This window comes from Rhincodon typus, chromosome 21 (genome assembly GCF_021869965.1).
Source record: "Rhincodon typus isolate 14 chromosome 21, sRhiTyp1.1, whole genome shotgun sequence".
In the NCBI taxonomy this organism is placed as follows: Eukaryota; Metazoa; Chordata; class Chondrichthyes; order Orectolobiformes; family Rhincodontidae; genus Rhincodon; species Rhincodon typus.
Genome location: NC_063352.1, coordinates 25973827 through 25986302, shown reverse-complemented (window position 1 = coordinate 25986302; position 12476 = coordinate 25973827). Strand labels below are relative to the sequence as shown.

The window sequence follows — 12476 nt, the reverse complement described above, 5'->3', positions numbered from 1 at the left end:
AAGTCATTGAGTGTATTTAAGACAGAGATAGATAGTTCTTGATTAGTAAGGGGATCAGGGAGGCAGGTTTACAGGGAGAAGGCAGGAGAATGGGGTTGAGAAAAATATCAGCTATGATTGAAGGCGGAGCATACTCAAGGGCCAAATGGCTGTATTCAGCTCCTGTATCTTATGGGCAAGTGAGTCGAGCAAAAGAAGATTACACTCCATTCATGCACAGCAAGTTGACGGATAAAGGACAGGAAATTTATGTTTCACTGCAAGAGGAGGTTTCTCAGGATGATGATGCTGTTGAAAAAAATCGAGATGTGCTGCATGTGCCTGAGGCATATTGGAAAAGGGTTCAAGATGTAAGGAAACAATCCCATATTGAATCTGAAAGGGTAAAACAACATAACTTTTATAGTTGGATATAAGTATTAGAAGGTGAAACCCTTTATAGGCTCTAAAAGAAATTATTCTCTTGGAGGCATTTAAAAACTGTTCCTCATAAAATCCCATCTTGAGGGCTAAAGGGTTGTAACTGCTCAACAGGCAGTGAAACTGGCTACAATTACGAGCTGATCGATAAAACAAAACCTTTTTGCCATCGCCCTCATAAGTTTGAAACAGATAGAAAATGGGCGTGAAAGCAAGTAGCTGGGATAAAGAATGGATGGATGGGAATGCCCCAAGGCCTCCACCTCAAATCAAACTCAGACGCTGAGCTGTTTCCATTGTCACAAGGGCTGGAGAGGAGAGGGACCCATTCATTCAGAATGCTGGAAATTGCAGGGGGACAAGTTCAAGCTCGTAATTGTCCAGAAAGGAAACTCAAAAGTGAAAGGGCACAGATCAAATAATAGCTTTTAGTATAACTAAGAAGCTGAAGCTAGACATTGCTGTGAGTGCATAAGAAATACATAGAATACTTCAGAGATATGAAGGGTTTTCTCTCATCTAAAGGGAAGAGAACTCCTTTTTCTTCAAATTAAGTATTCAAGCCCGTAAATCTACTAAGTGATACAGCAGTTGCCTTGCTCAACCAGGATTTAGAGATAGTAAGAACTGCAGATGTTGGAGTCAGAGATAACACAGTGTGGAGCTGAAGGACATAACAGGCCAGGCAGCATCAGAGGAGCAGGAAAGCTGACGTTTCGGGGCAGTCCTGAAGAAGGGTCCCGACCTGAAACGTCAACCTTCCTCTGATGCTGCCTGGCCTGCTGTGTTCCTCCAGCTCCACACTGTGTTATCTCAACCAGGATTTAGTTTTCCCTCAATGAAAGCCAAAGTCTTGGTAAATGGGTTAAGTAGAGAATATATATTTGTTCTATTGTTAAAAAAAAGTCCATTTGGCATGTTACATGTTGTCTGGACTAGTGGTAGTTGGGTAGTTAAAAAATGACCTGTGGAAGGAGTTGATTTACTCCTTGGGAATAGAGTAGCATGAGTGGAAGTTACAGACCCACTTCAAATCGCAGCAAGTCCAGTTAAACTAAGGAGATGGAGCAGTTGAAACAACAGACTCTGGGTATTTTTCCATCATATGCAGTGTCCACAGCAATGGCTGACCAGAGGTCGCAGCAATCCTGCAAGCAGATGGTAGGTATCCAAAATTCTATTTCAGAATGATGGGAATTGAACTGTTCGGTATGTCTTCATTAATTGAAACCCAAGAAGCAGATCCAGTATTAAATCAGTTCGCACTAACAGCTCACTCTGAAGCTGAGGCTGGAGGGGTTCTGGATGCTATGTTTCCTTTAAGCTGTGTGGGTGTGTGCAGATGTACATTTGTGCATTTGTGAGCGGGTGTGCACGTGTGCGCGAGTGTTCACGTGTCTGCTGGTATGCACGTATGCACGGGTGTGCATGTGTGTGCAGTTGCTTCAATGTTCTGCTCATGGCTATTGGCATCAGTGTGCCAGTCGCTGCGTTGTCTGCCAGTTCCAGAAGCAATTGATAAGAAAATTACAGGGAAGGCTCTGCAGTGTTATTATACTGAAAGCAGAATTCAGAATAGAGATGTCCTTGAAAACCTGCAGATGAAAATTATTGATAGTTGCTCATCAAATAGTAGTCCCACTCAGACATCGACAGGACGTATTGTTGAGTAGTTTGAGTGGTTCACTGGGTCACTTCAGAGGACAGTTAACAGCCAACCACATTGCTGTGGATCTGGAGTCACATGTTAGACCAGACAAGTAAAGTTTCAAGGATCAGACTGTTTTTTATAATAATCAACATTGGTTCCAAAGCAAGATGGCGGCAGAGGAGAATGCTCCTTCAGGAGCTCCTCTGCTCCGTCTGTTCTTTTTCTTCTTTCTCTTTTTATTTCCCTCTTGTTTTCTCCCCTCAGCGCCAGAGGTAAATAATGGTGCAGTGACAGGCACTGGCAGCAAGTCCTTGGAGTAACGAGCCATGGAGCAGTGCGTGGGGAACCAGCCCCAGAGCAGAGTGGGCAGTGAGTCCCAGGCAGAGACTGGCACAGGGTGGCAGTCCTGGCACTCGCCTTGGAGTAGCTGAGTGCTGGTATGCAGCAGTCTGGGGCTTGGTGCGGAGCACGGACAGCTGTAGGACTAGGGTCTGGCGCGGGTGGTCAGACCACGTGCAGAGGTCCTGTGCTGACCTGTTACGCTGTGGTGTCTATTTGAAATTTCCTACCTTACTGGAATGTCAACCCTTTAATTTATTTAATTTAAACTTATTTTTCAACTCTAAGTAATGCAACGACATTCATTCCTCTGCTGTATCCAAGAATTGTACCTAGGTACTTGTAGCTAAGATATCACCATAAGAAGGCAGATGTTGTAAAAACTTGTCACTGTATTCCTACAATGGAGTACATGTGGCAATAAAAGGATATTGTATTGAATTTTACATGGTCATCATTAGGCCAGCTTTTAATTCCAGATGTTTACTGAATTTAAACTTCACCACCTGCCATGGTGGGATATGACCATGTGAGAGATATCTTTGCTGTTGTACTTAAATCCTCTTGTGATAAAGGCCATCATTCAATCTCTGTTCCGAATTGTTAGCAGCACCTGTTTGTTAGCTTTCAGTGACTTATAAAGAAGAACAGTCAAATTCCTTTGAACATAACCACTTCCCAATTTCTCCCCATTTAAGAAATCTAGACCTCTATGAATACAATGGGACACATAAAACCTCACTGCCTAAGGGCAGGTCTGATGGAATGGATCGCTCTGCTGTTGTTGATTTTCATCCTAACAAAAGCAAAATACTGTGGATGCTAGACATCCAAAATCAGAACTGAACATTCAGGAGAAAGTCAGCAAGTAGGGAACATCTGTGAAGAGAGGAACAGAGTCGGTGGTTTTCATCCAATGATCCTCCTTTGATTTTTCATCCGACTGGTTTCAGTATTCAGGTTCTGCACCACCAGACTCCTAGTTGGGACGAAAGTCAAATGCGCCTCCCACCAATGGCCTGGTTAGCAGGGACTTTTTACTTTTTAAACTGCAAAACAACCAGGAACAGCTGGATAGGGTTGCAATACTGTCGCGAAATTTGGAATTTTGTAAGATGAGCACGGGAAGATGAGGAAGTAAAATCCAGCATAGTCTTGTTTCAAATTTTTCTATGATAATTAATCTTTTTATGATTTTAAATAACAGCAAATCCATCTTAACCAATGACAAATTTAGCATTTACCAGGTACAGCAAATATCTTTTTCATTCCATTTGTTAATTTCAGTGAAAAGCTTGCTGCCATTACAAAGCACTTTATAGTCACAGCTACTCTTTCACTGACACCATGAAACAAATTAAAATATACCGCTCTAGAAATGATAGCTAGCAGAACTACAGATAACGGAATAACATTTTTCTAAACTGAGTTAAAATAAACAACTTCTGCATTAAAGGAGGTCATTTAAAGATGTTAAGTCTTGATATCACCATAGGTAACTTTTAAAATTACATTTTCTGTGAAAATGACTCTAACCTATTTAAGTTATGAACCAGAACCTCAGCCTGTATTACTGTTTGGAGATTAGCGTAATCATCCCAAGAGTAAATCTTTCACTGCACGTTATGTGGGATGCCCACCAACCACAACCTGTCGAGCAAGCATTAGCTAACCTTCTGCAATTACAGATTGAAAATTATTCCACAATATTCTGTACATTCAGACCTAACTCATCGCTCATCGTAAATGCATATTGTCAGTCTATTGGCAGCTTTGACTTCAGCTATTTAGGACTACACCATGTAAACATGAAATGACACAAGTATCGTCCTTGTGGGTAGTAAAAGATAGCCAGAGCAAAGGAACAAACCTCTCTTTGCTTGCTGATATAATGAAGCACCTCACAAACTTTAGCCCAAAATAATGCCCCAGGTCAGGGACAGATTCCTGGTAATGGATGATGTGAAAATGGGGATAGTTTTTGAAATGCAGAACTGCCTGCAATGTCACATAAATAACTAATTAATTATTACAGCAAATACGTGTGGGCACAAATTTGTGTGAAAGCAGGAGATTTCTGAGATTGCTTAGTTATTTGGAAGAGTTCTACATTACTGCCCGCTGTAAATAGTGTGGGGCAATGAAAAAAGGAGTATGTTCCTCCACACCACATACTTCAGCTTCCAGCTGTGGTCTACAGGTTTGTCTGATCATGTCCAGTAAAACTCATCTAATCGTCAATGAAACAACTGCCAAGCCAGTTCAGGAGGACATCAATACTCAGCAGCAAACACACATTTCCTTTAAGGAAGTGAGAGAAAGAAGACAGCTTTCTATTACTCAGAAGACAGATTTCAAAATGCTTCCCCTTTATAAAAGAACCTGTATCTTTTCTTTTCAAATGTTAGGGCATTCAAAACATTGCTAAGTTTAACAAAGGACGAAAAAAGAAAGTTGTGGGCACATGCTATAAACACAGCCAGGCTTCCAGTAAGAAAAATTCCACTATGTTTAAAAATAGACTGTCAATTTAAAGCATTTGGTAGTACCTTGACCCACTCACCTTCATATAATAACCCCCTCTGCATGTTCCTAATTCCACCTATGCAGGTCAAAGAATGACTCCTATTCTAACCAAATCACAACCGCTATGCAAAGCCCAACACCAAACATTTTCTCAGGGCAGGATCGTTAATAATTGAGAGAGAGGTCCCTGTCAAATCTCTATCACCAGGAAGGAATAGGAAGATGAGTCTGCACTGCACCAAATAGGACAGGACATTCTCAAAGAGGGAAGAAGAATCCTGAAGGATTTTTTTCATGGAATGATTGTATGGGTCAGGAGATAGTGTTGAGGCAGGGGTAATATGAGGATCTGTCCTTCTATGTACTGATTGAGGGTGATGGTTGCTGCTATCTAGGGGCTCCCAAAACCCATTGCCTGGAAATGTCAGTTGCAGCAAAGGGAATTGGGCAGAATCCAGGTCCCACCTACCTCTAACCATTAACATAAGGAGGATGCGGAAGAGAGAGTGATGTCCTTCCTGATATAGAAAAAAGATTAATGTTGGGCCCTAAAAGAAATGGAGATGATGTACATGAGCAATCATTCATGCCTCACCAACAGAGGCACAGCATTCTCAAAATTCCATAATATTCTCACATTAATTGCTACCACCAAACCTTACGAACCAAGCATCATTAAGTCTCCACAGCTACATCATCACAGATACGGCATTTTGAAATCTCCAAATTCCCATAATGGTACTGTACTTCTGCTCCCATCCTTTCATTAGCCTTGCAAGACACGGTTCAACATTTATAAAACTACTAGCACACTCACTCCTGCACAATCAATGAATATGTGTGAATCAGTCAAACTTTGACAAAAATTTGTACCTCAGAGGCAGGTCCTGTATCTGCACCTGGGCAGGAGAAGGTGACAAACTCATGGCATCGTTTGTGGACAACAAAGGAGCAAACTGTAAATGAGAACATAAAATATCGTCAGTTAAGTTATGCACAAACCATTCAACGTGCATCAACGAATACATAGCAATCAACACATCAATCAGAACATACAAACCAGTCAATGAAAATCAACTAACCAGTGGTACTAGAGCAGATACTTACTCATTGTAATTGAGATTGAGATAAATCTGCAAGTAATGCAAGTTAGAACTGATGGTGCTGTGTTAATGACACTGGACTAATCATCCAAAGACCCATGCTCTAGCAAATGTGGATTCAGTTAATGCAATTGGATATATTGGAGGCTAGTCTCAGTAATGGTGGTCACAGTACTATTATGGACGTTTTCTGTCAGAAATCCACCTGGTTTACTAATTAGAGAAGGAAATCTGCCATCCTTACCTGGTCTGACCTACATGTGAGCCTAGATACACAGCAATGTGCTAACTCCTAACTGTCTAGTTAACTCTTAACTGTCCTAGTAGTAAGTCCCTCATTTCAAAAGTAATGAGGGATAGGCAATAAATGCTAGCCTTGCTAGTGATGCCCATGCTCCATGAAAAAATATAGGAAAATAAAGAAACTGAAAATTATCTCCAAACATAAGGTGTGGGGGGAGGAGGCTCTAAGGGGGATGGGGGAGAAGGAGGCTGTAAGGGGAGAGGGGGAGAAGGAGGCTGCAAGGGGGATGGGGGGAGGAGAAGGGGGAAGAGGGGAGAAGGAGCGGTAAGGGGGATGAGGGGAGAAGAAGGGGAAAGAGGGGAGAAGGAGGCTGTAAGGGGTGGGTACAGAAGGGCAGAAACACTGGGTGGCGTGTGGAAAACAGCAATGCTACAAAGGACAGATAATTGTTTCAAATCTCTCAGCAAGGTAATACTCAACTAACTGAGAGTCAGTTACTCCACTGTGGTATACAATCTCTTGAAAAATAATTTGATATGATTTGATTTATTATTGTCACATGTATCTAGGTACAGTGAAAAGTTTTGTTTTGCATGCAGTAATGTAGGTTAATGAATCTCTTGAAAAATAATGTAGAATTTCGAGCTTCAGGATGCATTGGGAAAAATATAGTAGATGCTATTGTGATGGATACTGTATTAATTATTCAATTAAATCCGAGTTTGAGACTAAGATGCAGCATAAAGAGTTGTAACTATCTGGTTAAAATCTTCCAGCTTTGTGCATATGCATTAGCTGTGACCTCCCCAGTTTGTGGAAGATGTGATTGGGATGGTGGCTTTTTGAGCGTCAATGTGTGTTTTGAAAAGTTTACTAATGGGACAAGGGCACTGATAGCTAGGCCAGCATTTATTGCAAATCCTTAACTGCCCCCAGAGGAGGTGGTGATGAGCTGCCTTCTTGAACTACTGCAGTCCACAGGGGCTAGGTATAGTCGAAGTACTGTTAGGAAGGGAATTACTTGATTTTGACCCAGTGACAATAAAGGAGCTGCGAAATAGTTCCAATTCAGGAAGGTGGGTACAGCTGGTGATGGTCCCAGGTATCTGTGACCTTGTCGTTTGAAGTGGTAATGGATGCGGGTTTGAATTGTTGCACTGCATCTTGTAGATGGTACACACTGCAGCCACTGTGTGTTGGTGGTGGAGCAAGTGAATGTTCAAGGTGCTAGATGCGGTGTCAGTTTTGTGAGCTACTTTATCCTGGATGGTGTCAGATGGAGCTGCACTCAACCAGGCAAGTGGAGAGTATTTCATCACACTCCTGACTTCTGCTTTGTAGATGGTGGACAAACTCAGAAGAGTTCGTCATTGCAGAATTCCCAGTCACTGACCTGCTGTGCTGTTATTTTGAAAGACAGCTTTATTCCTAACAGTTCTGAGGAAGGGTGACCGGACCCGAAACGTTAACTCTGCTTTCTCCTCCACAAATGCTGCCAGACCTGCTGAGCTTTTCCAGCAACTTTGTTTTTGTTCCTGATTTACAGCATCCACAGTTCTTTTGGTTCTAATTTCTAACATACCTGTTATCTTGTGCTAACTTTTATATGGTGGTGTTTAAGAAATTAATATTCCTCTTGTAGCTTTGAGCTTAATGCAAGCTTAATCATTTTTGAAGATATATATGTAAATTCTTCTAATTTTGCTTCTGTGCTGTCCAAATCCTTATATCTCCACACAAGTATAGAAGCTATTGTTACGACATAACTGTAGCTGTTACTAAATGAGTTAGTGGGAATTGGAAAACCCAAATGTAACCCCTGGAAATTAATAAGTGGCCCTTAAGGAGACAACTGAGAAAAGATACTTTGACACTGGGTGTCCAACAAACACAATGATCATTGTTAATGCTGCATATCACTCTGGACAACAGTTACCCTGATTCCTAATAACTTTAGGCTCATTGATGCTACACTCAGCACAATTCTGCTTTGATATCACTGTCATCTCAACCCTGGAGTTCAGCCCTTTTGTCCATATTTGTACCACGATTGTAATGAATTCGGGAGCCAAGTGGGTTTGTCAGAAACACAAACTGTGCATGGTAACAGGTTATTGCAGTCTAAGCACCACTTGAGAGCACTGTTGATGATAGTCCTGAGCAAAGTAATTGAAGCTAAGTGTAGGCTGGTGGCAATCTATCGGACTGAACTTGACCTGGTTTTTGTGAACACAATATAACTCAGCACATAAATATATTTTCAGGTATGTGCCAATGTAGTATTAGTACAAGAACATTTTGGCTACAGGCACAGCTGGTTACACAGTTCAATGCTTGGGTATTGCTTTGGAAGGGAGAACAAAAGAACAAAATATTATGTAAATGGAGAGAAACTGCAGAAACCTGAAACACAAAGGGACTTGGGGGTACTTGTACATGAAACACAGAAAGCTAGCACACAAGTGCAGTAGGTAATAAAAAAAATTAAATGAACTGTTGACCTTTATATCCAAGGGTTTGGAGTATAAAAGTAGGGAAGCCTTACTGCAACTGCCCAAGGTGCTGTGAGATCACATCTGGAGTACTGTGAGCAGTTCTGTCCCCTCATTTAAGGAAAGATAGCATTTCATTGGAGGAAGTTCATAGAAGGTTCGCTAGGATGATCCCTGGTATGGAGGGATTGTCTTATGAACAAAGACTAAACAGGTTGGGACACTACTCAGTGGAGTTTAGAAGAATGAGAGGTGATCTCATTGAAACATATAGGATTATTAAGGAGCTTTACAGGGAAAATGCTGACTGGATGTTTGCCCTCATGGGGGAGTCTAGGACCAGAGGACATAGTCTCAGAATAAAGGGGCTCCAATTTAAGGTGGAGATGAGGAGGAATTTCTTCTCTCGGAGGATTGACAGTCGTTGAAACTCCTTGCCACAGAGAGCTGTGAGGGCAGAATCCTTGTGTATGTTTAACGCTGAGATATAGATTCTTGATCAGTAAGGGAATCAAGGGTCATGGGGAAAATACGGGAAAGTGGATCAGCCACGATCTCACTGAATGGCTGCCAAACAGCCTACTCCTGTTCCTATTTCTCATGGTTTTCTGGTCTTACTGCTCGGATATTGTCAGGACCCAGAGTCTTGTTGTATCAGGTGTGTTCAGTCACTTCTCAATATCACTTGGAGCAAATCAAAACCGTTGAACACTCAGGAGCAGGTCAAGATCGATCATCCACTCTATTTCTGGTGAAGATGGCTGCAAACACTTGAAATCTGACTTTTGCAATGACATGTTGGATTCCCCCATCAGTGGGTAAGGGAATATTTGTGGAACCTCCTCCCCAATTTATTGATTAATTGTCCAGCAACATTTATGGCTGGATATGAAAGAATTGCAGAACATAGGTCTATTGGTTGTGTAGCTATGCAGCTCTCTCACATACTGCTTTTGCTGTTTCATATTCATGTAGATCTGTGTTGTAGCTTCACCAGGTTGGCATCTCATCCTTAGACACACCTAGTGCTGCCCCTAGCATGCGTCCTTGGACCTCTCATTGGCACTAAGTCAAAATGCTCAGAAAGCAGGTCTCAGACACAATGAGCTGAATAGCCTCCTTCTGCAACATAACAATTCTACGCCTCTATGATTGAAAGACCGTTGATCCCATTTCTTGGTGATAGATTGAGTGGTATGCCAGACCACGAGGTTACAGATTGTAATTTAATACGATTTTGTTGCTGCCGATAGACCCCAATTTCTCACTGATGCCCAGTTTTGAGCAGCTAGATCTTTTCTGAATCTATCCCATTTAGCACAATGGTAGTGGCACCCAACACAATGTATGATATCATCAGTAAGAGCTCTTGTGATATAGAAGGTCCAGGTTCCAGACCCACCAGCCTCAGAAGTATGCCATAACATGTTCGACCAAATTATTCCAACATCATCAATGTGACGATGGAACTTTAGCCCCCACTGCTCTCCTCCCATTGCTGTCATTGACAGATGTACCTGTGACGGGTAGATCGGTGAGGGTGAAGCCAAGCAGGTTTGTTTCCCTCTTGTTCATTCTCTCACAGCCTGCCACCAGCCTAGTCTAGAACATATGTTCTTCAGGACTCAGCCAATAGACTTCTTTCCCTGAAGGGCACCTCTGAATCAAATGGGGTTTTACAATAACCCAGTCGTTTTGAGATCACCACTGTTCAGGCTATCTTTAAAGTCTAGAATTAATTTTTAAGTTGCTGAGAAAAGATAGATTTTGTCAAAGCTTTCACCTTGCACTCATCAGGACACTTCACAAGAATATCAATATCAAATATTGTCCAATTACAGAATCACATCTAATGTTGGACACTGTGTAACGAGCTTTACAAGTGCAAGCTGTTTAGATATGGTTGATAACTTATTTGTTATAAATAGCTGAAGGGATTATGCTGTTTGATGCAGTCCGCCAGTCTTTGGGACAATGTATCTGGAATCTCACTGGCACTGGAACTCTTATAACCAATTACTAATTTGTGTGATAGGCAGCGAGTCTTTTTGGTTTGATGTTCACAGCATATGGTTAGGGGCAAACATCACTTCTGTTGGTATTGCACAGTAGCAGCATGAAACAACTAACATCACTGTGGTCTAACTTTTGTGGTAACATTGGAAGTCAACTGGACAGTTTTCAGCACCATGGGTGATTTCTTTAGGAACTTTCATGAGTTTGTGTGATATACAGTGATAAGTAATCTGATCATGGCAGCCATTATCTCGCAGAATGCTTTGACGCATCTGACCGTTATCTGTCAGTTATCATCAATTGATGCATTATTCATGGAAATGCATCTACCAATCAGCATTCTCTCATGCAGTAGAAATGTCGGTTTTCTTCATGAGTTGGTATTTTTGTGAATTGTCCTGATGGCTGCAAGATGGAAAGCTTCAACAAAATGTGTACTTTTTTCAGAAATACTCAAGTTCTGCACTACCAAATAACTTAAAAGTAAAATCTCATCAGCCATCATGGCGGGATTTGATTTAATTCTGCCCAGAGCATTAGCTGGGGTGCCTGAATTACGGATTCAGTAACTTCTCATTATCCCACCGTTTCCCTAACGCTGAGCTCCCAATGGACAGGCATTAGGTGCATGTCCCCTTCCAGTACTGCCAGGACCAGCACAGCATATTTTATATACAATGTAAACACTGTAAAGCCAAATTTCTTCAGGTGTTCTGTCAAAAATTTCATAACCCCAGCAGAATGCCTAACAAAAGAACTGTCGGTGTTTACGATGTGGATATTACATTATACCCAGGACTTGTGCAAGTGAGGCTGCAATTCTCCAGGAGATTTTGTGCTGATAAGTATCAGTGGAAGTGCAATTCCAACAAAATTGCTGAAACCATGACACATAGATTTTCAAACCAGTATTACTCACTCACAGATAGTAGGAACTGCAGATGCTGGAGAATCCGAGACAACAAGGTGCAGGGCTGGATGAACACAGCAGGCCAAGCAGCATCATAGGAGCAGAGAGGCTGACGTTTCGGGCCTAGACCCTTCATCAGAAAAGGGGGAGGGGAAGGGGGTTTTGAAATAAATAGGGAGAGAGTGGGAGGCGGATAGAAGAGGGATAGAGGAGAGGATAGGTGGAGAAGAAACAAACAGGTCGAATCTGCTCCCAGGATGAGGCATTCCACTCCCGTACATCTCAGTTGTCCTCGTTTTTCAAGGACCGTAACTTCCCCTCCTCGGTGGTCGAGAACGCCCTCAACCGTGTCTCCCACATCTCCCGCACCTCATCCCTCACACCCCGTCCACGCAATAAAAACCAAAAAAGAATCCCCCTCGTCCTCACGTACCACCCCACCAACCTCCGGATCCAACGCATCATCCTCCGACACTTCCGCCATCTGCAATCCGACCCCACCACCAAAGACATCTTTCCCTCCCCACCTTTATCTGCTTTCCGGAGGGACAACTCTCTCCGTGACTCCCTCGTCCGCTCCACACTCCCCTCCAGCTCCACCACACCCGGCACTTTTCCCTGCAACCGCAGGAAGTGCTACACCTGCCCCCATACCTCCTCCCTCACCCCCATCCCAGGCCCCAAGAAGACTTTCCACATCAAGCAGATGTTCACCTGCACATCTGCCAATGTGGTATACTGCATCCGCTGTACCCGGTGTGGCTTCCTCTACATC

General features: G+C 42.5%; 1 protein-coding gene across 1 annotated transcript in view; it reads right to left on the bottom strand.

Annotated features, from left to right (window-relative positions):
- Positions 1–5611: 5611 nt before the first annotated feature.
- The window catches only part of LOC109920205 (protein kinase C beta type-like), a 169358-nt gene continuing 162493 nt past the window's right edge, over positions 5612–12476 (bottom strand). The window contains exons 3-4 of the mRNA XM_048609705.1: positions 5810–5892; positions 5612–5707 (exon numbers count right to left, since the gene is read on the bottom strand). Coding sequence (XP_048465662.1) covers positions 5612–5707; positions 5810–5892 — 179 coding nt within the window. The remainder of the gene's footprint in view (positions 5708–5809; positions 5893–12476) is intronic.